Below are 27,626 nucleotides of genomic sequence, written 5' to 3'. Positions count from 1 at the left end.
ACATCTGTTGCTGCTTTTAAATCCTTCCTTAAAATCTTCTTTTTTAAAAAAGGTGTCATCTCCGAGTGAATTTTTAGCTCTTTTTTTATTTCAATTTTTCTATTTACTGACACACTTAGTAAATTTGTTTAAGAAAAAGTGCTATACAAATAACGCGTATTAGTATCAGAGCTCTATGGAGCCATATGGGAAACACTTCTCACGTGTTAATATATGTTTTCTAGTATCACAAAGAGCATTCACTACGGCTCCATATGTCACACTCATTTAAATGGACTTCAAAAGGTCCATATTTTATACTTTCCTTGTGTTTTGTTTGTTATCCCCATGAAGATATACTTACCGTATTTTTGGTTTTAACCAAAACACCAGAAACAGGTCAATATAGTTGGTCCTCTCCCATGCTTCTCTGGAGCTCTAGCAAGAACTGAGCATTTGGTGTCAGTCTCTAAGCCTCTCTTCTGATTGGCTGACCGTTTTCTGATTAACGCGCGCCCAGGTCAACCACAAGTAACGGACTGTAGACTACTACTGTCGCTGGTCAGTCAGCGCTGAAATGAGCCAAACAGACTAAAATGCTTTGGTATTTCATTTAAAATGAACTTAAGCCACTGGTCTCTAATAGTACCATCCTGACATCTGATGATTGTGCAACATTTCCTCAACATTCTTCTGTTTTGTAGCTTGCTTCTGTGGATTGAGCATTTTGATATTTTGACAATATCTATATAGAACCTGCTTTACAATTAGTATAGACATAGCAATAGGAATCTCACTTCCTGCACTATGGGACCTTTAGTAAATTACTGGTGGAAAAGCAATAGGATACAAACACAACACATTTTAACAGTCAGGGAAAATCCTAGAGGAAGACGCGTAACCATGTTTACCAAATGATTTACATAAATATATACATTTCATATCCATGTTGCTTATTTCAAGGTTGTTTCTCAACACAGGAGATGGATTCAATAGTATCTTAGTTTTATCTTAAAATCCTGTGGTTGAGCCATTGGCTTTCAGCGTGCAAATTGGACCAGAGTCCACAGGGCACACCAGACTAGAGCTGCCTCCTCGTACTGGACCAATTTAATATTTGCCGATGAGAAGAGTCTCACTCGACCAAGTTGTGATTGGTCTGTTGGTCGCAGGAAAAAAAAGAAATCAACAATCTCCACAGGAACTGGCAACACTCCGTCAGTCTTGGCAGACATTGTTTACACAGCTGGTCCCTGCGGATATTAGACAGAAATGCAACCAACAGTCTTGGGCTCGCCTAACTGGGCATATTTAGTAATGAAATAATAAATGGGACACAGAGTATAGAGATGTTGTATTATGACCAGCGCAAACAACGCACGTGTCACAAGTTGGACCTTCGCCAACTACTCCTGCAGCCAGGACAACCAATAAATCTTTGGTAAACAATGAGCTGTCAATGTGAGTTTAACTGGCAGTGGTATTTCAAAAACACAGCTAGACTGAAATGTATTGGTACATGTATCGTACCATTTGCTGTTAGTACAGTATAAAAGTATATCTATTTATTTGTATACTAACTACAGAACAGTTTACAGGTATTTTGTACATACTGTGTACAATGAGTACGTGTTTTGAAATTAGGACATGCTGATTGTTGTTCATTAAGTTCCAGTGCCCAGATGATCTGTAAGGGTCTGACTTATTCATTGTCTTTTTGAGTATGACAGTGTTTTCTTTTTTTCATACAGTGGGTTCAAAAGTATTTCCCATTCAGAGAAGTGTTCTCAGACTTTTGGACCCCGGTTTATGTTCTACCAACAGTGCAGTTTTTTTTTCAATCTGAATGTGTCCTTCTTCAATTTCTATATTCTATGTCCTTTAATAAAACACTTGTAGATTAATATAGTCTAAAATGTAATCGTTTTTGTTGTTGGTAATCCTTTCTACCCAGACTTACTGTACATATCCATGCATTTGTTTCCCTCCATGTCAATATTCATAACTAACCGTAACAATAGATCCCTGTGTGATTGAGCAGGTTTCAGTCCAGACGTCTAGCTTGTGGTTTATAATACAGTAGAGTAGAGGAGAGGAGCTTTGCTAGTCTTATTGACCACTCAAAGCGCTTTACAGGTCATATTCACCCATTCACACACATTAATACACTGTCAGAAAGAGCCGTCACAGGCAATTCAGGGTTACATGTATTGCCCAAGGACACATCGGCATGCGTACCGGGGGAAGCTGGGGTGGAACTGCCGACCTTCGGGTGAGTGGACGACCGCCTCTACCTCCTGAGCCACAGCCGCACATGACACTGACATCCATTCTAAGTAGAACTTAATGCGCAGAATGAGAGTAAGTGATAGGACAGATAGTTCGGTGCAGGGAGGCTGCTCACCCTTCCAGGCGGACGTCAGGCAGTGAACGATTGAGGGCAATCATCTCCGAGGCCATGAGGTTGAACTGGTTAATCTTAAACATCTCCTTCATCTTCTCCTGGTTCTCCTTAGGGATTACAACTGGCTTCCCCCCTTCACCAGGCCCATCTCGCGGCCTGGTGAGGGCTTCTATGATAGATACACAAACACAGAACTTTGATCAGAGAGGATGCTGAAGGATGTGAGAATATATCTCTATGATCACACATTCACTCACCGTCTCTGCCGGGCAGTCCTCTCTCCTTCTTGTTGTCACACTTGTTGCACTCGCTGAAGTAGAGCAGAATGAACATGTCCAGCATCACCCACACCAGAGAGGTGGCTAAAACCACCTTACAGTAGGCAAACCTCCGCATCCTAAAAATGTAATGAAAGGATAAAAGAAAAATATTAAAGCTCTAGCTGAGATGAGGAGTGATGGTGAGCCCTGAGCTGGGCTGCACACAGAATCACAGCCCTTTTTTTTTCCCAAAGCTCTGCAGAGATCACTCTCCATTTCTTCTTATATCTCTCTTCCACTCCCCTCCACCTCCACCCGTCCCTAAGCGCTGTGCCTGAGTATCTTCACAACACCTCCATCTGTCCTTCCGCCTGCCTGTCTGCCCGACTCGCGGCTCTTATCTGTCGGCTGTTTATCAGCACCCCTCCAAACGGTCACCTCCACACTCCAGAGAGAGACACAAAATGGAAACGGTGCATTGCTGAATTTTCTATCCATTGTCCGTCCTGAAGAAAAAAAGTACATCTATTAGGGGATTTCTGAAAGTTGATCAGTAAGGTGAGTGTCTAGGTGCCATCATAAGCCCCCTTACGACTGACGTTTGTGTGTCGGTTCTGGCTCTTTCATGGTATTGAAACATTGCTTCGGTTGCTTTTTAATTGTCAAGGGAAGTTACACGGCGGAGAATCAGACAATCTACTGTTTCAGAGTTCCCAAAAACCCAGAAGTGTACAAGCCAATCTACAGTACCCTTTGTGCATTTAACATGCCAACTTCCTGTGTGCTAAGGTGCAATCGCACACACAAACACACCTGCAGGTAAGTGCACACACACACACACACACACACACACACATGCAGACGCCAGAGAGAGGAGCTGTGATAGTAATTGCTTTTCCTTGGCAGGCAGCGAGAGAAAGAGACAGACACAGCCACATTAAAATTCCTCTGCTCCCGCTTGCCTCTCTCCTCCAGCACCATCTCTCCTCTCTTTGCCTGAATCTGTGCCTCAATGATCCCTCAGGTCGCGGCAGCAGAAGGGAGAAAATGAATTTGGCCACGCTGATTTCTCTCGTGCCCCTGGGAGGAAAAAGAAGGTGCCTGTGCATAGCTTAGCTTAGCTTAGCTTTACTTAGCAGCCACGGAGGATGGAGAACTGCACAGCAGCATTTCTGAATTCCACCTGATAGGATTCTGGTGGCAGCACAATGTGCCATGTACAGCAGAAAAGTGAAGATCTGTCTGTTCTCCCACAGTTTGTCCTTTCTCAGACTTTTGTGCCCGCGGAGCCAAGCGGCTTCACTGTCCTGACAATGCAGTAGCTCGTAGTTCTAAAGAGATAAAGATATGTGCCGTGTCTCGTCTGCTGCAGAGCATGAGATCCACATCATCAGACATGTTAAAAAAGTGCATGTGTTCAAAAGCTACTTGCAATCGCTACTTGCGATGAGCGCAGCAGCCAGCAACAATGAGCACTATTATGTGACAAGGTCATGCCGAATGCTGCAGTTTCATTCAACAAGATGCAAAGCTGATCCCATCTGGAGTCTTTCATGGCTCTTGTCGAACTTGATCGTTCAGTTTACTTGAGTTTTGTAACCTTGCAAGATTTCCCCCCTCAGGCTGACAGAGTGAAACAAGTGCAGGGAAACCACCAATGTGTGACTCTGATACAGTGAACTCTAGTACCCTCGAGAAGAAGATAATCTAATCACATCAATTAAACTATAGCGAGGAGCAACAAGGGTGTATGCGTTGTGCATACACAGTAGAAATCCCCCACCCCGGCACTCAGTAAGCAGTAGGTTGAGTCAAATTGAATTTTTCACCCTAGGATTACAACTTTCTGGGTGAAGTGGAATCTACATGGAGAATTGGGCGGGTTTGATGATTTGACACTAGCTTTCTTTCTTTCTTTTTTTACTTAATCAGCATTTAGCTTTTCTACCCCTCCCCCTGGACGTACCTCCTAATCTAATCTAATCTCAAAAACACTGAGGCTACATCCATACTACCATGTTTTCGTTTGAAACTAAAACGGTTTCCATCCACATGAGAACTTTTAGCCGCAGTCAGTAATAATCCCCATCCGTGCTAAGACAAATGTTTATCACGTGACCATTCACAGACACACTGAGCTTGTGTGTGCCAGTGTACTACTACTCAGCAGCTGGTTACATAGTTACAGAAAATTCTGAAGAGGGACAGAAATGAGAGGGGGGGATTTCTTTTCTTGAAAGAAAATCAATTGAAAGTATGGGTGGAAATTGATTAAGGAAAATTAGATGAAAACACCAGGAAAACGCTTGTACATGGATCTTGAGTTAGGATTAATTTGTCACACTTCAACTTTGTAATTGCAGTTTTTACTAAATACACACTGCAGTGTCTACTCTACAGCTTCACTCACGAATACATGCTTTGCATATTATTATTATTATTTTATGACAGAGCAAAACATCAAGGCAAATGTCTCTGTCTCTTTTCCCTTCAAAGTAAGTACTTTACTTTCATTATCATCAGATTAATCACTACAGGTTGCAGTCACAAACACCTAATATATATTTATAAGACTGTGTGTTTGTTGAGGAGAGGAAAACGACCTGCTCGGGTCTGTAGTGTTGTCACCGTCTTGAGTGTTATCAGCGCATGTTCACACCACTGAGTGTGGTTATGTTCACACACCCAGGTGTTACTCCTCCTGCAGTAAGTGTGTGTAGAGCGAGTACGCGGCTGATGGCTGAATGCAATATAAAATTGCCATTCTACACTGTATGTAACTGTGTCTCTTCAAAGCTCTCACCCTTACTTTTTTTAATACATCTATTTTCTTTGATATATAACCCCTGTATTTTTCCGAAAGCCACGGTAGAGCACCCAGGTTTTCTCCATTTGTCAGGGTTCCCACCACATCCCTGACACACTAAAAATTCAGAGACAGTTTCAGAAACAATCAAAAGCAGCTGAAACCCAATATAAAAACAAATAAACACAACACAAAAACCCATCCTCATATGTTCCTGTAAGGTATTCAGAGATCCTCCTGGATATCCTGAAAGAATTCATCAAATTGCTCGTCTCACAGTTTGGATCACTCTTCTCTAAATTCTTGAAATTCCAGGACCAGTGGGAAGCCTGATATTCAGCCTTTTCTCTCCAATCTCTCTCCCCTCGGTTCCTCTGACCACTCGCTTGACCTCTGCACAGTAACATGACACAACCTGATAACGCAACAGAAGCTGGGATGTATCTCTCTTTTCACTTTTCCTGGTGCAAACAGAACATATACACTAACTGAGACACATACACACACACAGAAAGGGAAACACCGCCATAGAGACACACACACACACACACACACACACACACACACACACACAAGACACAAGTTATGTCTTCACAAAGTTATGTCAAAATACTGTCAGACGGATGTCAACCGGTTTCCCCGAATGCCATTTGATCACAGCAAATGTAAAAGAATTAGACGGCAGCACTCAGAGCAGCCGCCAGTGAAGACATGGATGTACATAGACTGAACACACACACACTTTTCAATTCCTGTCTCTCAGCCATGCCTTGCCCCTCACTCTATTTCTAATCAGGCATGGCGGAGGACACCTCAGGTCTCCTCTGCGCTCACAGCCCTGCTTCTCTGTGCGTGTGAGCGTGCGTCAGTTTAGTTTATGTTGGGCGCTAGTCTCTTTGAAGTCTCTTTTAAACAGCCTGGCTCCCTACGACATTAAACAGACACACAGTTCTCCATTGCTACATCTCCACGCACTCTACCTAATCCATTAACATATCACGTTCCCTCCATCTTCCTTTTAGGTCACCATCCTGGCCATCTCACACTTTCTCTCCGCGCCAGCCCCACCCCCACTCCCCTGTTCGCCTCTTAGTGATGTCGTCTCCTTTCAAGAACCGTTGCCATCACTACTTCCCTACAAGAATACAATTTCCCCCTTCACATCCTCCTCTGTGTCTCTCTTCATATCCCCTCCTTTCCTCTTCTGCACAGGCTTAATCCCCCTTTAGAGATTGCACAACCAGGGTTTCTCGCAACCACTTGGAAAACTCGCCGAGAGCCGAGAGGATCCAGAGCTCAACTTGATTCACAATTTATGACTGTAGGAGCAAGGAGCCTCCCTTCTGGGGATTTTATGTTTATATAAAGAACATTTAAGAGGAAGAGAGGGGAATTGGTTTTCGATGAGAGAGAAGGATTCATTTGTGTGTCAGTAGGTTTTTGCTGCTAATTCATATAATACAACAACTAACATGGTTTGTTTCTTAGTTCACTGTAGCGCATACTTTTCTCTTTATTCCTCAAAACCAGATGGCCTTCACTCTGACCATTTTCTCCGTCTTCACAAGAAAACCAGAGATGATGCTATTCGAGAGTGCGAAGTGTCCTTGGGTCATGATAAGCTTGATAAGCTCAACTGTTTCCTAGACAACACTGATAGCAGCGGAGATTTTCTCCACAGTCGCATAATACCTCTCTCAACTGGAGTAGGACGAGGCTCAGGCTAATATTAGGAAAGTGAAACGGAACAAGGTGGCCTGACATCCCATCTCCATAGCTCTCTGGAGTAGCTGAGGTACACAGCCGCCGCTGGCACAAATGATTGGGATCACTTCATTTCCAGGTCATAACCTTGACTGCAGAACATAGACTGGTCCCATAGAGGAAGAGGAGAGAGAAAGACCTACTATCAGTTCATAGAGAGAAAGGAGTGAATGTACACAGTACATGTTGCATCAATCTGTATTCATAAAATGTACAGAAGATGAATATATTCATACGCCAATGTTGTGGCTGATCGGTGTATTTAGGTAAGGTGTCCCGCTACAGGGTTCCCTGCAGTGTTTTACGACACTTTGCCTGAAACACAAACGTTATTACACTTTTATGACCTATAAAACATTACATTTTAGAGAGACATCATTTCCCACAGCCAAACACCAATAACATGTATTTTGTGAGTTTAGCGATTGTTTAGGCTGAAATATGTAACTAAGCAGATCACAGGCCAAGGCGGTGAGCCACAAGCCAGGATCTGTGTGGCTCACCACCTTGGTTAAACATTTTCACCAGGGAAGCCCTGATCTTTGTAAATTTTTCCACATGACACATTACTGGAATTGTAATGAGTCAGGTCACTGTCACTCCCCTTTTCTCTTCCTTTTAGGTGGTGTCATCCTGAATCAACTTAGGACAGTAGGAGGACAAAAACACGGAGCAGCACAACTTGTTTCTGTTTGCTCTTATACTTTCAGCTGTGCTGCTGAATTTGAGCAAATTCCGTGCAACAAACTGCAGGTTCAATCTCCTCCACTGCCGCCCAGTGTTATGACTCTCAATAGAAGACATGCTCCTCAGTGTGGTAGGATTTAAAAACTAAACTAAGACCAGGTCACACACTTTACATTCATCTTTGCCTCTGTGGAAATCTGATATTAAAATATCTAAAATACTGTTGGATAAGTTCAGAGTGGGACTGCTGCTCTTGGCTATACTGTAATTGGGCGGAGATGATGATGAATAATACATTTATCGTAACTGTAGGGGAGGTCTAGAGTCATAACTTGAGTTGATCATTTTGAGGGAAAAATAACTTTTTGGAAGGTCAAGAATGAACTTAATACTGAATTTAGAGACTTGAAGTTATCTTAGCTTTTTTTACTCAATGACTTATTTTTTTAACATTTTGTCAGAAAAAGTAAGAGAGACAGAAAGAGAGAGAGAACAAAGTTTAGAAAACTTGGTATATAAAAAAGATAGAAGTGCCCATGGCAGCGTTAAAGTCTCAGCTGAAAGGATTACCAATGCAAAGCTTGGCACAGGCACAAAGTGGAATTAAACACTTCAATCTCCAATCACTTGGGCATTTTTCGGCCAAAATCAATACATATCACTGTGACAGACGACTGGAGGGAGAGCACAACTGACTAGAAAACCACAGAACACACAGCACACATATCCAAATGAAATTATAACAGACATAAGAAAAAAGTCAAATACAAGTGTGCTGTAATTGTTCTTTTAACAACTCATAATCACACATTTTCACAACATTGATATTTATTTCCCCTCAAACATGAGAAGGCACAGCGCGGAGGCCTTTGATGTGACTGATGACCTGTCTTGCTGCAAAAATACCCAGGACCTTTCAACAATTAATAACTTTGTGTGCAATTATTACTTTTTTAACACATTCAAAAATCTGATTACGCACACACAGATTCTGAACCCACATTTTCAGATTTCTGTACACAATCACTTCACACTACGTATGCATTTATAGATTTTTTTACACACTCACTGATCTAATTACAAATACACAGATTGAGATCCAGTTACACACATCTGTAAATATTTTGCTACAATAACTGCTCTACTACTCTTACCAATGAACTGCACACATACAGTAGATTTCTCTTGAACATGTTGTCTCCTTGTTTAGGCCTTCGAAACAGTATCCAAAAAACTGTTTGTTGTGCACACTTTGGAGAACCACAAAATCACATGTGCATTGTCCCTACCTATCTTTAAGATTTCAGGAAAACTAAAAGAGCTGATGCCTGATAAACACAGTCACGACAACTGCAAGTATGGGGTAATCTGAATAGCCCCATTGCACACGGACAAGCTGGTGCACGCTTGACATCTCATCATGAGCTGAGAGTTCATTTCTCAAGGAGCAGGGCGACAAAGTGAGAATAGAGATCAACCTGAAACTGGAGACCCCAGTTAAGACCCCCTAACCCAAGCAAAACAGTTCATCACTAATGGTTTGGTTTGAACTGCATCGTCGTCATTTCAATGATACAGCTACAGCACAAAAATTGCGCATACAACTATTTGTTGGCAATCAAAGAACTACCATATACTTAATTAAGTATATAGTAAATTCAATTAATATCAAAAGAGCATGGATAAAACTTGCAGCCATTAGAATACCAGCAGAACAATGGTTGGGACCTTCAGGCTGTGTTTGACTCATCAGTGGTAAATCTCTGGCAAATCTGCTGCTTAAAATAACTCACGTTCCTGTTGGTACTTTGAAAGAGATTTTTGTCATTGTAATTGAGCCTCCAGTTCCTGCAGGTCCCCTATGACAACTGCTCCAGTGTAACAGATAGCGGACAACAGCTCTCATTCTGTGCAAAACTGTATTGTGAAATTTGGCTTTTTCCAAAGTCATTTTAGGACAATATTACCTTTGTGTTACTATTCCTCCACCACAAGGTAAACACTCTCCTGAGAAAAGAAAATAGTGACTCCAGAAGATACTCCTTTCAAATATCTAAAATATATGAAACTGCTGAAACCACATATTTCCTCAGGATGATACAACATGTATTATTGTGAAGAACCAGGACAGGTTTTTGTTTTTGTTTTAATTCGGGAAGGAAGAAAAACTGTGACTGAAACCTCTGTCATCGTATACATGGCCATGTGAAACTATCTTTTGACTCAGCTCATCTCATTAAAACTGCCCCCTACACTTGGTAAGAAGTTAGAACATGATTGGGTGTCATACATTAGGCGTGGAGCTGATGAGCTACTGATACTGGAGGATGAGAAAAACAACTGACCGCAGAGCAGTTTGTTGCTGTTTAAACTGGTATGATGCTTCATTGCAGACATACCTCTCGTGTGACTAAAGGGGTCTCTGGTCAGACGACAGGGTGCTCCACCAGCCGAGGGGGCGGAGCGTCAGAGATCCCACTTCCTCCTTTGCTTGTCACTCAAACATGCTCCTTGAAGAGAAGAAACAGACTCAGAGTAAACATCTGTGCAACAAAAGAAATGCAGATGCAGGACGCACACCAAGCAGTTGCAGAGAGGGGTAAAACTTTTATGTGAGTCGATGTTGTAATCTAATTGTTACCATGGTGAAGGTGGCGCAAGCAGATGCAGCAGTCAGTAGTAGTCACTTTTTTGTTGAAATTTATTACTGAACCACGTATTACTTGTGATTAATTATGATAGAAAGACCCTCTTTAACATCATAAACGGAAGCACAGGGATTGGATTATGTACAGCAGGCCTCCACAACGTCTCTGCGCTCTGTAGCAGGTGAGACAGCCAGCCAGAACAGCCACACCAAACATCACCGCAGGCGACCCAGAAAGAGAGGGGAGAGAGCCTGCATACGAGTTGAGGTAAGTCAGATTGAAATGGAGGCTGCTCCTTCTGACTGATGTTCAATAGCAGAATAGTGAAATGGATGAGGTGGGCTCACTCAGCAACAGGAGACTGTTACCACAATATCACTCGACGTGGATGGAGAGTGTTGTTAATGTTAAAGCGTTGACCCTATTATCTACCCAGAGAATTTACCTGTGCATTTGATACTGCTGTTTACATTCCTTTATATATGTAAAAAATAGCAAATAACGTTGTATAGTGTCATCAAATTCACGCAAATTGTATTTTTTGTTAGTATTTTTTTGCTATATTGTGAGAGAATAATAATGTAGATCTGTAATTTAGTTGTGCAATATTGTGTTGCATAATGATAGTTGAATGAAATCTAAATGAACTATGTCTCCCACGTTATTTCTCTTGGGTACATTCCATTGAGGAGCGGGGACCGTTGTTTTTTTCCATATGGGAGGGAGCGAGCTGATTGCACCTTGGGGAAGCAAAACCGCAATGCAACCACAGGAAAGCGAGAGAGGAGCTGTCACTCAATGGACTTTAACACACTTCCTGACTCTGCACGCACAATAAAAACACTCATCTCTCTCACATAATCACACAATCAGAGTCACAATGTCACCAGGCATATTTCCAACTGCGCCAACGCTTCCCCACTTCCCAGTATTTGTGGAAATGTATCATTGTACAGCGGACTTTAGAAAGCTGTCAGTCATCTACAAAATTGTCGGCATAACTCTGCATCTCTGGGTATTGTGTTAAAAATCCATCATTCTCCCTCTTTCCACACCCACCCAGAGGTTAAACATAGCCAACGGCACTCTGCCAGCCTTGGAGCAGGATGAAAAGAGAGGCAGCGAGAAGACAGAGGGATGGAGGGGGAGGGAAATGGGGATGGACAACTGACGGATTCTCAGAACTGCTCATTTCACTGGATTAATCTGCTATTTTTGAAAAATCCGCAGAGAATGAAGATGAGAGTGAACATGACTCAGTGTGTGTCTGTGTGTGTCTGTGTGTGTGTGTGTGTGTGTGTGTGTGTGTGTGTGTCTGTGTGTGTGTGTGTGTGTGTGTGTGTGTGTGTGTGTGTGTGTGTGTGTGTGTGTGTGTGTGTGTGTGTGTGTTTGTGCGTGTGTGCGTGCGTGTGTGTGCGTGCGTGTCCTTCAATCTGGTCCTTGGCCTACTTTACAGCCAAGTCATCATTCTGGTCCACTGGGACTTCATATTTCCAGCCAGTGTATAGGTGTGTGTGTGTGTGTGTGTGTGTGTGCGAGCATGTATCAAGAGTTTGTATCACAAGAGGATAAATCTCTCCCTGCCAGCCCACACACTCCAGCATTACTGAGTGTAAGGAGGCTGTACTGCAGTGCAGGTATGCTTCAGTATGTGAAGGGTCCTGGCCACCAAAGGTGTCTGTCTGTCTTCTCCTGAGTGAGTCATCATTCCTCATCTCCTCCCTGCTTCTCTCTCTCTCTCCCTCTCTCTCTCTCTCTCTCGCTCTCTCTCTCTCTCTCTCGCTCTCTCTCTCGCTCTCTCTCTCGCTCTCTGCCTGTCTTGCATTCACATGATGATGTGAAACCATTTCTCTTTCCATCCCTCTTTCCTATCCCTTTTATCTCTCACACACCTCCACAATGTTTGAGTGGAATGTAATCCATCTGCAAATTGGAGGCAGGGCAAGCAAGAACGTCTATAAATACTCATCAGATTCCCCAGACAATCACAAAATAAACCAACGGAGCCACACGCACAACAGTGCCGTGCAAATAGCAACCCATCTATGTCGCTGTCTGCAGACAAACCTCTTCCTCTGCCCGTTTCTTGCTGGTCCATACATAAGTGCTGTTTGATGAGGAGGAAAAGACCAAGAGCGAACACACAAAGAGCAAGAGAGCCAGATGTTTCTATTGGCTGCCTCTGCAGAGACACTTAGCATCGCACAACATGGTTTGACAATATTGCCCTTAATTACTGTCTTGCTATTAAAACAAATTTTCATTTGATAATTTGATCAAGAGCAAGGGAGAGACTCATTGATTGAGTGTTGAACTGGGCTCCTTTCCAGCAGTGCAGCAGCGTTGGGAGGTTTTCCAATATATGCAGCTACCTCAGGTTTTCCTACACCTGGGCATTAACTGTTCTCTTATAAAAATGTAAACCCTGACCTCATACTGTTAAAGACACAAAAACTCACTATAATAGCTACTGCTACCCCAAACACAAACACAAGTATGCTGGCTTTCAACACACACACACACACACACACACACACACACACACACACACACACACACACACACACACACACACACACACACACACACACACACACACACACACACACACACACACACACACACACACACACACACACACACACACACACACACACCTCAAGCACCTAGCTCATCAAGATGTGATGTCTCAGTGGTTAGGCTAACAGATGGACACTTAGTCAGATGTGTAATGCAGAGCAAGTGAGCAGAGGTGGACCTGTCTAGACAGTGAGCCGTGTCTGTGAACATGACATTACGCAGGCCAAGCATAGAGCACAGACATGAATCTACTCTGAGAGGTTGGGTGTTGATATGAAGACTACCAACTCGCAGATGTCTATCATAAAACACTGTATTACAGTTGTGTCTTCTTCAAACCCAAAACCCCTATTCTCTGTAGGGATCAGGTGTCTGTGCCAATACCAACCGTCTTAAGGGGATCGAATATTAGCCAGACATGAATGATCCACATCGAATATAGTTTGCTGTTCTGCTCCATTCATCTGCAGCAGTAAGCCTATTTGAACGCATTAAGCCCTAAAGTCAGGACATGGTAAATTGTAAATTGTGCTGATGCATTAGAAGTATGACGTATGAACACCTAAACTCACAGTAAGATACAGTTCTGTGCAGTTAGGCAGAATAATATGTTTTAAATTCCGATACCAGTATCGGAAACACCTCTGATACTGGCGAAAAAGGCCGGGTTAGGTTTTGGCAAATACGCAAATGTGTATACCAATCCGGTAACACGTCCTAACCAGATAACTACCACCCAGATAAAGCTTGACAGATTGCAAAACTTTTTTTCCGCTAACCCTGGCTAACGCTTCACTACCGGATATCCCTTCTTCTTCGCTGTTTTAAGTTCCACAAATAAAACGGCGACGTGTAGCGTGTAGTTGTTTTCTACTGTGACTGCGAAATTCAGACTAAATGTATTTCATTTTTCTAAATTGTGGCAGCATGTTAACAGTTTTTGAAGGAATTGTTGTTTGTTCCAAGATATATTTAGTTTTCAATTTGCTGTTGCAGTGATTTATACTGTTACTGTACAGTTTAAAACTTTAAAGGTCTTTTATATCACAAGCTGTGGCTGCACGTTAACAGTGATTTCAATGGAATTTATTTAATTGTGCTCTTTTTCAGTTATGACTGCCAAACTACATAGTAAAATAATGTATATGGCTTCATTCTCTGTATATATCTGTTTTCAAAGGGGTTTAACCTGAGTCAGGCCAAACAGCTGTCCAGGTATGGGAATCTGTATCGGAAAGGGAGAAATGGTATGGGAACATCTATAATATTATACTGATTTTAAATTTGGTAATAGAGAGCACTGGTACAATAGAGGTTTTCTGTATATCCAACATCCTGGGTGCAGTATCGAGAGGAGAGAAAAAAGAAGAGTTTCCTGCCTCTTACAGTCTTCGTCATCCCTCCTCACTTTGTTCCAGCTGTGACTAGCTGAGAATCAGCACAGAGAATGCAGCGCGGCAGCCAAAGGGCTGGGTCCTCATCATTCCACCCAACTCTTGCCTGCATCTGTGACCCTAATGACCACTCCCTGTTATTATTTCAAGTCCAACTCTCTCCGACATAGGCCTCTTCCCATTCAGTCTGGGTCGAGGTAATTCCTGTCGTAAATCCTAAAGACCGGTGACGGAGCCAGACAAACAAATGCGGAGGTGAGGAGCTGATGAATAAAATGGCAGCTAGCAGGCACAAGTCCTCTTCTGGCAAGTAGAACCCACTCACGCACACACAGACACACAGTGTGGTTCACACACACCTCTGCACCCACACAACCGGGCTTCAAAAGCAGGACTGGAGCCAAACAAGGTTGAGGAGCTCTCAAACAACCTCTGTTCTGGACAATTTGGAGGGTGGTGTGGGATGAGCTAAAGCTGACAGACAGTCAAATCAGTCCTTTACAATTCGCCACGCTCAGAGAGAACACACTGCGACCAAACAGGCACGGCAAAGCATTCAACTGTTCCTCTCTCTCTCTCTCTCTCCCTCTCAACACTGCCAGACACTTGAGAGATTCGAAACTAGGTAAGACAGGAAGAGAGGCCTCTTCCCTTAAGGCCATGTGATAGCTTGCTGTGAGCCTGTGTGTGTGTGTGTGTGTGTGTGTGTGTGTGTGTGTGTGTGTGTGTGTGTGTGTGCGTTTGGTTCCTCGCCAGGTTTTCTTTTCCTCGTTTGTGTTATGTGACGCTGGTTGTAGCGTATGTTGTACCACAGGGAGTCCAAAAATGGCATCTTTGGTCTTAGCAACAGAAAACAAAATCCTGTGCCAACTGCACCCCCCGTCCACCTCTTTCCAGAGCGACCACCCTTCGACCTACTGCTCTGTCAGACACCTCACGTCTCCAGTGGGTGTGGGAAAGGAAGGCCCTGTAGCACCTCACGTACGCACAAACACCCAAAAAACACATGCTAAATAGAGACCAGATGAAGGGCAACAGACGATGACAACAACAATACCACAGGTAACTGCAAGCATAGTTCACCCTTTCTGAAACCTTTCCAGGGGGGAGCCCGAGGAGGAAGAAAACAGGAATACCAGGAATAGCAAGGAGAAAATAGGTAAGGCCGTCCAAACTCTCTGGACACATCACTGTCACACTTATCCGGGACAAAGCGGCACAACAGTCTGTTTTGCTTTCCATAATAAGGACATGCTCTGGGAGCTTGTCACTTGCCAGATATATTGCATGCACTCACAGAGGGAGGCAGGGTAGGAGGAGGAAAAACGATGGAGTAACAAACAGAAAGAGAGGGACAGATGAAAGGAGAGAGTCACAGAGAGAAAGAGAGAGAGATCTGCTTCCTGTTTATGGAGAGCACAGGAAACAGAAGAGCAGGTCGCTAGACTGATGTTAACAGGAATGATAGTGATGACAATACACACACCACGCAGAGGCACACACACTCACTACCTTCCCTCTTCTGTGTCCTGAGTGATAACACAGAACAGATTTAGCTCAAAACGTTCCCGTCTGCAATTGCGATCGGAAATATTCAACCCCCAAAAGAAGGCAATGATTTGTAACTTTAAACTTTTCTGCAGAGCAGGATTTTGCTTTAAATTAGGTCTTCATCAGACATGTGATACGGCAAAGAAAAATTAATGAGGTAGTATTTTAGTGTAGCACGATATTTGGTTAACACTGCCATGTCACAATTATTCAACCCTGATATAATATTCCAAAACCTACAGCTATGATTTCAAGTTGAGTTAAAACATAGTAAAACCCATCGAGAATAGAATAACGACCATTCATTTGCTTACCTGGGATGTGTTGATATAAACACCACCTAGGGATGTGTTCAAGGTGGGTTGCAACCATGATGAACAGTAAGGAGCTGTCATAAAAGTTGACTTCATGGTCGGACAACACAACCGCAACTACTCTTGACCAAGAAAAAAAAGAAGGATCAACTGAAATATTTTGGATCGGCTTGCAGCGTTTTGGGACAAAACTAACAACAACAACAAAACTGGAACTGTTCTATGGATAGGCGGTTCGTCTAGTGTAAGAAAGATCAGGCTTATGACCAGAGGAATACAATCCCCACGGTAAAAGTGGATGGATTCATAGAAAGCAGTTGCACCCTGGAAGCCATCAAAGCTCAATGCACGAGAAGAATGGGCAAAGATTACGCGAGAGAGGTGTCAAAGCTTGTCAGCTCTTGACAGAGGTTATGAAGGCAAACGGAGGCTCCACCAAGTATGAGATTGGGGGTTGCATGAAAGTACACATGGACATTTGTTCAAAGTCCTAGATGATTTTAGATGTCGAAATTGTGTCAACATCTGTTATCAAAAGTGATTGCATGTGTCAAAAAATATACTCTCTCTTTTCACGGAGAATGTTGTATATTTTAATTCAGTTCTCTGTACATCATCATAATATGCTTTTAAAGCGAGGGGGTTAAATATTTTCTATTGCAACTCTCCATGTGTCCTGGCGACATTTGGAGTCCAACAGTTTGTTCCTGACTCTATATCTCCATGTTGTCCCCAGCAGCAGCCGTGTTAACAGGATCAAGCTGAAGTGCATGCATGCCACCAGCTGTGTGCTTAAACGCTCCCGGCAACATTCCCAATCCAGGACAGACTTCCTAGCAATTCTACACAGCATGTAATCTCCTTCTCTTGGGGTGTAGTGGCAAAATGTGGATTCAACAAATTCTGCGTACAATAGCAGCGGTTTTAGCTTAGGTTAAATTTCCATGCCCGCACTTAACAAAAAAGCAGGGTATTTAAAAGCTTTAAAACATAAAAAGAACAAATGATTATAAAATGTATGTGTAAAAAGGAGACTATTTGTAGCAATCATCTACAGAACTCGTGTAAAAAAAAAAAAAACATTAACTAACAAAACTAAAATCACATTGAAAGGGGAGTGAAGTCAAAACAATTGCATTAATCCCAGACCATGGCACACAAGAGATAATAATGATAAATTCCACTCAAAAAAAAATCAGTTACTGTAGAGCTACAGAATACAACAGAGAAAAACACTGGCAGTTTTTTGCCCTTTGATAAAACATACAATGCAGGGCTCAGGATTAGGATTTACTGACAAAATAATATTTCTTATGTGATCGGGGAATGACAGTATGAAAAGAATTGCTTGTAAACATTTCCAGCCATCTGCGATAACATTTTCATTTCATAGACAGATGTTAATTTCTTACATTGGACTTGTAGTCGTATTGTAACTGGGCATTAGGAACTGTAAAACTTTCTAGCATGTGCACAGTGTTTCTTTTACTGCTATTTATTCATTAACCTTAATCAGTTCAAATAGGATTTTGCACCTGCAGCAACGATTTACTAACTATGGTGGCTTTTCTGAGAAATTAAGATGCAGTTAGCTTTCTTTTTTTCCTTCATTTGTTTTATCTTGCAAGAAAGAAATTGCCGTCCTTTCCAAAAGCTGCAAGGCCGAAGCATGAGCGTACATTTTTTTAATGGAGCTTGTTGGGAGCAACCCAGAGCCTGAAAATATGCACCAACTGATTCTTTGATGGAATTAGTCCCAAATTAACTGGGCTGGCTGCCAGGATGCTGGACTGTGTTAATGAGGACTTCTGGTTAAACCTGGGATTTTAACAATCCTTCTGGATTTTATTATTTTAGGGGGGGGGGGATTGTTTCAATTTGATCTTTTTTTGTGTAAATGTTTCATTTGTCACATATTATTGGTGTAAACTGATATATGCAACTGCTACTGTATGTAATGAAATGGGAAAACTCAAGCGTGCCATTCATTTCACACACCTTCAATAGTCCCATAGCCAAGACGATATGATTCATGTGCAGAAGACCCCATATCATAAACTTGGCAAGCTAAACGTGCCGAGTCACCGCAGGAGTGTACAGTATCCACTGCTTCAGTATTTAACGAAAGGTAAATCTGTTTTTCCTTCATGCAGAGAGAGACACTTTTAATCTCATTGTTCAGAATGTGCCATAAAAATGACTTATGAACAAATCAAGACCTCCACTATCAGCTGCTGTCTGTCACCTGCAGTCAGCAGCATCTTTTAAGTCTGGATGCTCAGTCCTCATTAAACCTGCTGTTTGACACTACTGGACCAGTTCAAGTGGTTTGGTCTATGATCACATATCCAAAAAATGGATGCTCGATAGCATATTGGCTGCTACAAAATGCACAATCAATCATCAGGGCAAAGATCTAGCTGAACACATGCAAGTCAACGTACACGCACATACACAGCGTTGCAACATTTAATGATATAAATACACACACACACACACACACATCCTAACAAAACTAACACTCAATATTTAATTTAAGCAGCTCCGTCATAACATCAATGGCCTTTAGCATCATGCACACACAGACACACACATCCAAATGATCACCAATAAGTTTTGCTGCATTAATGACTGCAGGTGAAATCCACTAAGAGCCACACGCATGACTAATCTGACCATCCTCTTTCCAATGTAGCCTTATTTAGATGTCACATGGATTTTCATCTCTATTTCTATCACTATGGCTCTGTAGATCTCATTGTAAGGCTAGTTCCAGAGAGTTTTAGATGTCCTTGTTTTTTTTGATATTCGGAACACATATCTATCTAAGCACTCACCAAATGACTGAAACAACCTAAGCACAGACTGGGCCCTGTTTCATTCATTTGTTTAACCGGAAAAATCCACCTACAGTAAGTATAGAGGGCAGGATCCTGATGCTGTCTCTCCCTGCAAAGCTGCAGCCACACTGACCCACATCCCAGCTCTTGGCAGATTACACTGCAGCAGCGTGCACACACACACACACACACACACACACACACACACACGCACACGCACACGCACACCCGCACGCGCACACGCACACGCACGCGCACACACAAATTCCGAAAGTGCAGTGCACCTGACGTGTGTCGCGTAGAAATGCAATTTCTGATGGCTAAGCATGCACACCCACACACATACATGGAAAAAAAACAATTGGCCTGTTGTTCTGTAGTCCATCAGCTGGGAGTAATTGCTATTATGGTTGTCAGTGCGACTGGGCCAGAACAACTACAGTTCAAGAGTCACACAATCACAGAACCACAAACATGCACACAGATACTCAACAGAAGCTGCCTGGTAGCAGATAAGAGCCAGGGGTGGATGGTTGTGTGTGGGGCATCATGTTTACCATCAGCACTCAGGGTGAGATGGGGGCTGATGGTTTGGTGTCTGTTCTACCCTCATTTAGGTCTGTTATTTCCACAGTATCGAAAATGTTCAGACGGATACTTTCACTGTGACTGCCTGCTGCGGTAAGTGTAACTTAGCCGAATCACCATGCACTCACAAAAGACCCTGCCTATGACTGACAGGTACTGCATGAAGTACTATTCTTCTTGAGACTAAATTGTCAGAACAAACAGCCAGTAAAATGGTATTGAAATTTCATCTACGACATTTAAGTTTTACAAAACAAACAAGTTGGATGGAGAAACCAACATACACTCACAAACAAACAGTGTGAAACACATACAAAAAGGCACACAAATACTTACTCCAGGCCAGAGTGAGAATATAAGTGTGTCACACAATGGTTTTTCCATGAGTCTGCAGAAATTGGACATATTCCACTTCCTTCTGAGATGTGAGAGTGTGTGTGTGTGGGGGGGGGGTGGGGGGTGCGGGCACAGCTGTCGCCATGGAAACTATGTCTTTTCCTGTCGGGTCATACCTCAGACAGCAACAGATGCTGTGAGCAACGTATAGATGCATGAACAGCACAGCTAATTGTTGGAGCTAAGCTAAACACAGGGTACATAGTTAATTAAAGGGGCAGTAAGCGATTGTGGAGAGAGCTTGTTTCTATATTTGTTGTTGTTGTCATTTTGGAAAATGTTCCTACATGGAGTTAACTTTAATTTAATTATAAATTATTTCAGGTACTCAATGACAATACTTTGACTTCATGAATGAATGCTCCATGCAAAATATGCATCTCGGCATGACTGGCACCAGAGGCAGCACAGCCATTTGTTCCCAACAGTTTATAATAAAACCTCCGATCAGCCTAATGGATGACTTGGTCGACCACTAATTCAAACAATACGGTATCCTCCCCCTCTCTGTGAAGATGGGCTCTTCACGTCGCCTTTCACGTGGCCATTCAGAACAATTCCAAACACATTTAATTTCATATGTGGTTGAACAACATGTCAACAGAACTAATTCAGATACCACCGTGGTGTTGATCTCTCTCTTGTAATGAGGGCCAAAAGTTATATTTACAGCCACATAAAAATGAAACGGAAGCAGGCCAAGACACCCACATGCCTTCGCTGTCTGTCTGCTCCATTTCAGTAGCCTATCAGGAGGGAACCCACACACAACAACCAGCTCGATCAGAGTTGTTTTGATCTGTGTGTGTGTGTGTGTGTGTGTGTGTGTGTGTGTGTCAGTGTTTCAAATTTTGATTATATGCAGATGCAAATGTGAAGCTATAGTGTGATAGATTCAATGTATTATTAATTTAATGCTAGTATATAGATAATAATAATTGAATACAATACTTATGTGACCCATCTGAACGTCGTTGATCACCAAGATCTTCACCTTGTGACAAAACCCAAATAATCCTGCTGCTGAATAATGGGCTCAATTGTATGTCCTTATCATTAAGCCAGCAGCTACGCCGTGTCCATCCAGCTGAGACACACTCAGTGTGACAGGCTCTGAATCATCCTATATGCGGTCTAAACATACTGAGCCCTAGTTTAGGCTTGCTGCTCTATTTGCTGCCACATTCACAATATATCCCTTTCCTGCAAAGCTGTTCACGAGGAGTCAAAGTACAGTGAACCAAACAGAGACATAGTATGTCAATGAATGACAGACCACAAAAACACACTAAAATTGAGTCCTCATAAACAATTTATACACAATTTATAAACTGAACGTATGCACACAACTAAGGTTTATGTGTTTGTGTTGGACTTTAGTTGTTTCCAACCCTAAAGGGAGCAGGGAGCTGGCAAGATTCCCTGGTGGCACTGGATGACCCACTTCTATGAAACTCTATCCCTAATGTGACCCGTTAGAAAGCCAGAAGACACACACACACACACACACACACACACACACACACACACACACACACACACACACACACACACACACACACACACACACACACACACACACACACACACACACACACACACACACACACACACACACACACACACACACACACACACACACACACAACTGGAACTGCCTGACTACAAACCTTCAATGACAGATGAGGCCCGAAAAAAACTGTTAAATGCTGCTGATGGCTATCTCTCTCTCTCTCTCTCTATCCTTCTCATCTCTCTGTTTTCTGTTTCTCTCACTTTGTCTGAAGATCGACCATTTAGGTCACTGCTATCTGATCCCAGTAAACTAGTTACAACATCCGGGTTGGTTTTTTTAAAGGTCTACAATAAAACTAAGCTGCAAGTTTGCAATTTTTTTTTTTGATTTATTAATACTTAAAGTAAAATAAATAGGTAGCACATCAATGCAGTTTCATTTTCAATAAATTATAAACGGAACCAATAAATAAAAGTGAAACTGCCGAATGTCCAACAAAGGACCTTTCTTGCCTCGAAAATACTTTATTTCATGAATGTCAAAATGTTAAACTAAAAATGAGACCACTTGATTGTACGAATTATTATAGCTGGTGGGAAAAACAATTATAATGAGTGTTAATGTGAGAAGCACTGCCGCATTAGCAGAACAAATTGATACAAAGTGTGGAGATAATAAGACCAGTGTTTCCACTAAGGAACAGTGGGGGTTCCAATGCAGCAGCCCACCAGGATTTAACCCAGCATGTAGCTGGGGGATCCGGGTGGTGCACGAACACCGGCGGTAGTAATGAATGTCAATAGGTCCTAAAAATCTATCTGACTTAATGTTAGCTGGTTAAATTGACCTTTCTCTCCCTTCTCTTTCCCACCTTCTTCTTCATCTCTCTCCCTCTCCCCTCTCTCACATTTTGCAGTGGCAGAAACCCTGTAAGTCTGTCTGATGTCTTTTGTTTTGTTGTCTTGTGGAAGGAAGATTTAGTCAAAAAGACAACTCTGAAATAAACAAAGACAAACGGACACTTCCACCAGCAAGAACAGAGAAAACATCTAATCCCTCGATGACAATATGCATTCATATCAAGGAGTTCACAGTTAAATTCAAGGTCACAGTTTTTCATGTTTGGTTGCATTTTGCGAGGAACAATTTATTTTTCATGATCAATTAATGGGTTTGTGATTACGGAGCTAATTATTTGGTCCAGAAAATGACTAGGGTGATGTTGTCCCATTACCTGTTTTGTGTTTTTGCCACATTTGCCTGATAAATGCCTGAATAATTGAGTGCTTCTCAAATTTGCAGTTGAATTGTTTATTTGTCAGACAATGAACTGATTGACCGGTTGATTGATTGGACAGCAGCTGTGAGATCTTTATCAACACCTCACTCACCTCACATGCCTTTTAAGCCTCAGGCTCAGGTTGCTGATTATCGTCCGCGAGAAACATAGCATGAAGATAACAAAGTTCCGCTCATATTAACTGTGCTTTGAAACCAAGAATACTCTAACCCAACACTCAGACAAGGATATTGCTCTGCTCCCAATGTCAGGTTTCAGTGGGCACTTAGGCACAAGCCTGCCGTGTCACCGTCTATTTACGTAAGCAATGAAAGCATGGCAAAACAGGGTGACCAAAGTTTTGGGGGTCAGGAAGGCTGGTATGAGCTCATCTCGCATATTGTGTACTTAATGTGTGTACGTGCATGTGTCTGTTTATGTGCATGTGTGTGTGTGTGTGTGTGTGTGTGTGTGTGTGTGTGTGTGTGTGTGTGTGTGTGTGTGTGTGTGTGTGTGTGTGTGTGTGTGTGTGTGTGTTTGCATGTGTATCTGATCCGGCCATAGTCTAGAAGGAGGAACAATGGCATTCCTGTGCTCTGAGCTCCAGGTGGCTGTGGAAACCCAATCCCAAACCAAGCCTCGCTGGCACTCCGAGTGCCGGGAACGCCGAATGCTGCTGCCTCCCTCCGGAGACATGGGCCAGAATAGAGCTATTGTTCCAGACCAGCTCGGAGAGCAATAAATGCATCACAGCCACCCTAAATGACAAGCACAAATACTAACACAAACACAAAGAAAATGATATCTTTCACTTTCATTCTTGTGTACTTAGCGGCGAAATCAAGGGCGGGTAGTTTAATTTCTGACCATGATTAAAAACAAAAAAAAAAAAAAAAATCTTGCATTTGTTCACATGCTTTATTACTGGGATATTTGTAAAGGTTAAACTAATAACATTCCAATGCATGCTTATTGTTGTTATTAGGGCCCGAGTTATACTGACAAAGTCAGAGCGAGGACCTATTGTCATTGAGTTAATTATTATTATTATTAATTAGCATATGAATCGCTAATTTGAGGCACTAAACGTGCTCCAACCTGCCTGAAACAGAACCGGTGGAAAATTTGATAAATTTGATATTTTAGGGGTTTTGGGCATGGCGTGTTAAAATAACTCAATAAATTCCCTTACCACATTCACCCTTGCTTTACATTAAATGTAGATAAACAAAATTATGTATGCACGTGTACCACACCAAGACCTACAAAAAAGAAAAGGTTAAAATTACCTCCAAACAACAGCAAGCAGACCGTTTCGATTTTAGTGTGCAAATTTTGTCATTTTTGCACGGCATACTTCAACGAACTCCTCCGACAGACTTCACACCAGCATCTTCATATTTGGTGTGTCATCTCAACACCCATGGGATCAAACGATACTCAATGCATCGTTATGTGCGAGGGCGATGATCAAAGCTGCTTGCATCTTCTATTGGGATACTGTAGTTTCCACTGCCTAAACGTACATGAAAAGTCCCCAAAATTTGCACACAATGACAATTCATAATCTACTTATCATTATTATTATTATTATTAGAATTATAACTATAATTATTATTATTATCCTAACCACCTGTATTACCATTGCACAGTGGGAACACAGATACCCTTTATATTAACTAAAGCCACATTGATGTACCTACACTCCACTCACATCATTATTTCTATACATGTTAAGGGGCCTGATTGAGGCCACTCACGTCCTAGAAGAATAATCTGATTTCCTCATAATCCAAAAACTAATCTCTGATAAAATGATCCTTGAGAGTGGCCACGGTGTTCCCAATTTGCAAAAATATCAAATAAGCCCTCACAGCAATGGACAAACTGGGACACACACACACACACACACACACACACATACACACACACACACACACACAAACAGGCACATCTGCTGAGGGCTGAACACAGTCAACACACACAGGGCAGGAAACGCATCATGCCGACTCCACGGCCTTGAAATGAGGAACATGATTCATTTCCTTTCAGTGCTGGACAGTTCATGCCTTCACACAGGACTGAGTTCAGATACACAGTTCTGAGGCAAGGTCCGAAACATGACACTAACAATCCAGGTCAGGAAAGCGCTCATGTTCAGGCACCCACAGAGCAAACGCTACAGGTAGCACAAAGGTTCAGCGGCTACTCCTCCAGACACACAGCATATTCCCCTACTGCACGCGCACAATCGACGGCACGCACGCACACACACTGGGGATAAATAATACATGCTCCTCTTTTCTCTCCCCCTTCACGGAACACGACAGATTCATTTCACCGGCCCCCTGTCACTCCTACATCTTCCTCTGCTCTGCTCCACAGCTGCCGCTTCTCGCAGGATTGAGAAGTGAATCCATTTTCTTATCTCTCCAGATAATTACAGCACTGTAACGCACGCTCACCCATCCATTGGCCCCCTTTCTGTCACTCTGTGAGTTTCACGCCCTTTGGCCCCCCCCCCCCCCCCCCCCCGCATGCTTCAACCAAACACTATAAAACTCTTAAGAGACTGAATTACAATGAAATGTGATTACCCTCCGCTTAACAGAGGAGGAGGACGGGGAAGAGGAGGAGGGCCCTTGACATCTACAGCCAAAAAGGTAATCCAGTAGATTACTTGTGGCCCGTAGCTGCAAAGTTCAAGAAAAGTTGAAGAAGCAATAACTGGACTTGGTTGTGGATATCTGTGGAAACCATGACCCGGATGACTGAGAACCACAGGCAACAAGCTACAATACATCACCTGACCTCCATCGGGGGGGCACAGCAGACACAACAAGCACCAACCTGGGGTTAAATTCCGGGTGAACAGCTCATCTCTCCTGGCTGTGATGCAACACGGAGGCTTCGTGTTCAGGGGACAGACGGAGGGACGGCGAGCGTCCACAAAGTGCATTGTAACTGTTAAGGTCAATCTTAAACATGACGCTTTGCGTGGACATTATCCCGATCTTGTCAAGAAAAGCAGTGTGTCAACTGTCTCCACGCACACTCCCAATTGGGAGACATCGGGGAAACTGGCTGTAGATACGCGGCATGAGTGAGCCAGTGTTCATCTGCCAGTGGCCCATTCAACACAAATCGAATGTAAAAGTATTTTGCAAAACAATCGTGAATGATTTCGTCGGGCGTGTTTCCACGCGGGCGTGCATCAGCGCTCAGCAATCGGCAACGAAGTGCCGTGAACGACGAGCGTGTTTAACGGTGAGCCGCATCTCGTCTCGCTGCTCGGCTGCTCCTGTCAACGGCAGCCGCGCACCGTCCGCCAGACAGCGTTACTGCTCCACCGGCCAGAAACGAGCCTGCGGCTGGAGATCGGATCGAGGCAACAATGAGAGGTTTTTCACGTGAATTGTTTCGCTTACCCAGAGTGTCGGGGGGGGGGGGCACCTCGGTCCGCCTCCGTGGCGCAGAGAGACGGCAGGAACACTGACGCCGACGCGGTACAAAGTATCGCCGCTAAGTTAGCGGGCTAAGCTAGCTTAGCGAGCTAACGGTGATGGTGGAGGGGAGGGAAGGAGGGGGGGGGGGCAGTGTGGTCCTCTCCGCGTCGTCGAGACACCAACCTCCACAAAAACAACTCCAAAAAAACCCAACAACAGCCCCGGAGTCGGAGACGAGGTGTTCCTCGCGTTGAGCGCCACCACGGCGGCACCGTCCGGGGTCTGAAGGCGGCAGAGACCGTCAATGTGGCTGTCGGCGGCGGCGGCGGCGGCGGCGCTGTGCGCTGTGAGCTCCCCCTCTCTACGGACGGACGTCTGTCTCACTGAGGGAGCAGAGCTCGGCTGCTGATGTGCGAGGCGACCGCGGGCAGCATCACTCGTCGGCGCATCCCTCCCTTCGCTCGCCCAACCCGGAAGAAATACTCTAACTGATCCCGTCCTGTTTTACATAGTCGAAGAGACTCGCAGCTGCGATTCAAATGTGGGCCGGAGCTGCAGCGTGTACCAAGGTCAATTAGTCTTGGCCAGCGGTTTATGCAAATTAAATGTGGGAGGAGCCATAGAGCACATTAAGTATATAGAAGAAAATGTATTCATTATACACTTATTTGATTCATTACACTATTCCACAGGAGATTTGTATAAAAAGACTGATGTAACTTGAGCATAGAATAATTGTAAGAATTTGTATTAGTATGGACAAATAATGTAAGACAACTCAGACCAAGGCCCAGGTCAGAATATAAAAAGTCAATCAGCAGCAAACTGTAAGACAGTTTTTGTATTGGGCCTATAATTACCAATAACAGTATTGGCCAGAGGGTGGACCTCTTACACTGCAACCCTATATGACCCTCATGGAAGCTGCTGCTTCACTTTTACCAGAGCTTTTATCAGCTGATTGTTTCATATGAAAGAAGAATTTTTTTTTAAACAACATATGTAGACAGAAAAAAAAGGTTAAATATATAGTGGTGTAGCCTAAGGGTTGTTAAAGAGTAAGATAAGCCATGTAACAGACTAATGTCATAATTTAAGACGAATAATTGAGCAAATGATATATCCATATCCCTTTATATGCAAGTAAAGATCCTTGCCATCCACCTTTCAGAAT

General features: G+C 43.1%; 1 protein-coding gene across 2 annotated transcripts in view; it reads right to left on the bottom strand.

Moving 5' to 3' along the window:
• galnt1 (UDP-N-acetyl-alpha-D-galactosamine:polypeptide N-acetylgalactosaminyltransferase 1) overlaps positions 1–27,009 on the bottom strand; it is a 43,230-nt gene extending 16,221 nt beyond the window's left edge. The window contains exons 1-4 of one of the 2 annotated variants that reach the window (XM_035649315.2): positions 26,435–27,009; positions 10,300–10,410; positions 2,641–2,780; positions 2,384–2,552 (exon numbers count right to left, since the gene is read on the bottom strand). In XM_035649315.2, the coding sequence (XP_035505208.1) occupies positions 2,384–2,552; positions 2,641–2,779 (308 nt within the window). In that variant the 5' untranslated portion in view covers position 2,780; positions 10,300–10,410; positions 26,435–27,009. Of the gene's footprint in view, positions 1–2,217; positions 2,322–2,383; positions 2,553–2,640; positions 2,781–10,299; positions 10,411–26,434 lie in introns of those variants that run through there. The other variant, XM_035649474.2, reaches the window with a different exon arrangement.
• Positions 27,010–27,626: the final 617 nt, after the last annotated feature.

This window comes from Scophthalmus maximus, chromosome 1, assembly GCF_022379125.1.
Source record: "Scophthalmus maximus strain ysfricsl-2021 chromosome 1, ASM2237912v1, whole genome shotgun sequence".
NCBI lineage: Eukaryota > Metazoa > Chordata > Actinopteri > Pleuronectiformes > Scophthalmidae > Scophthalmus > Scophthalmus maximus.
Note: the sequence above shows the minus strand (reverse complement) of the source record. Positions and strands in the feature narration are given on the sequence as shown.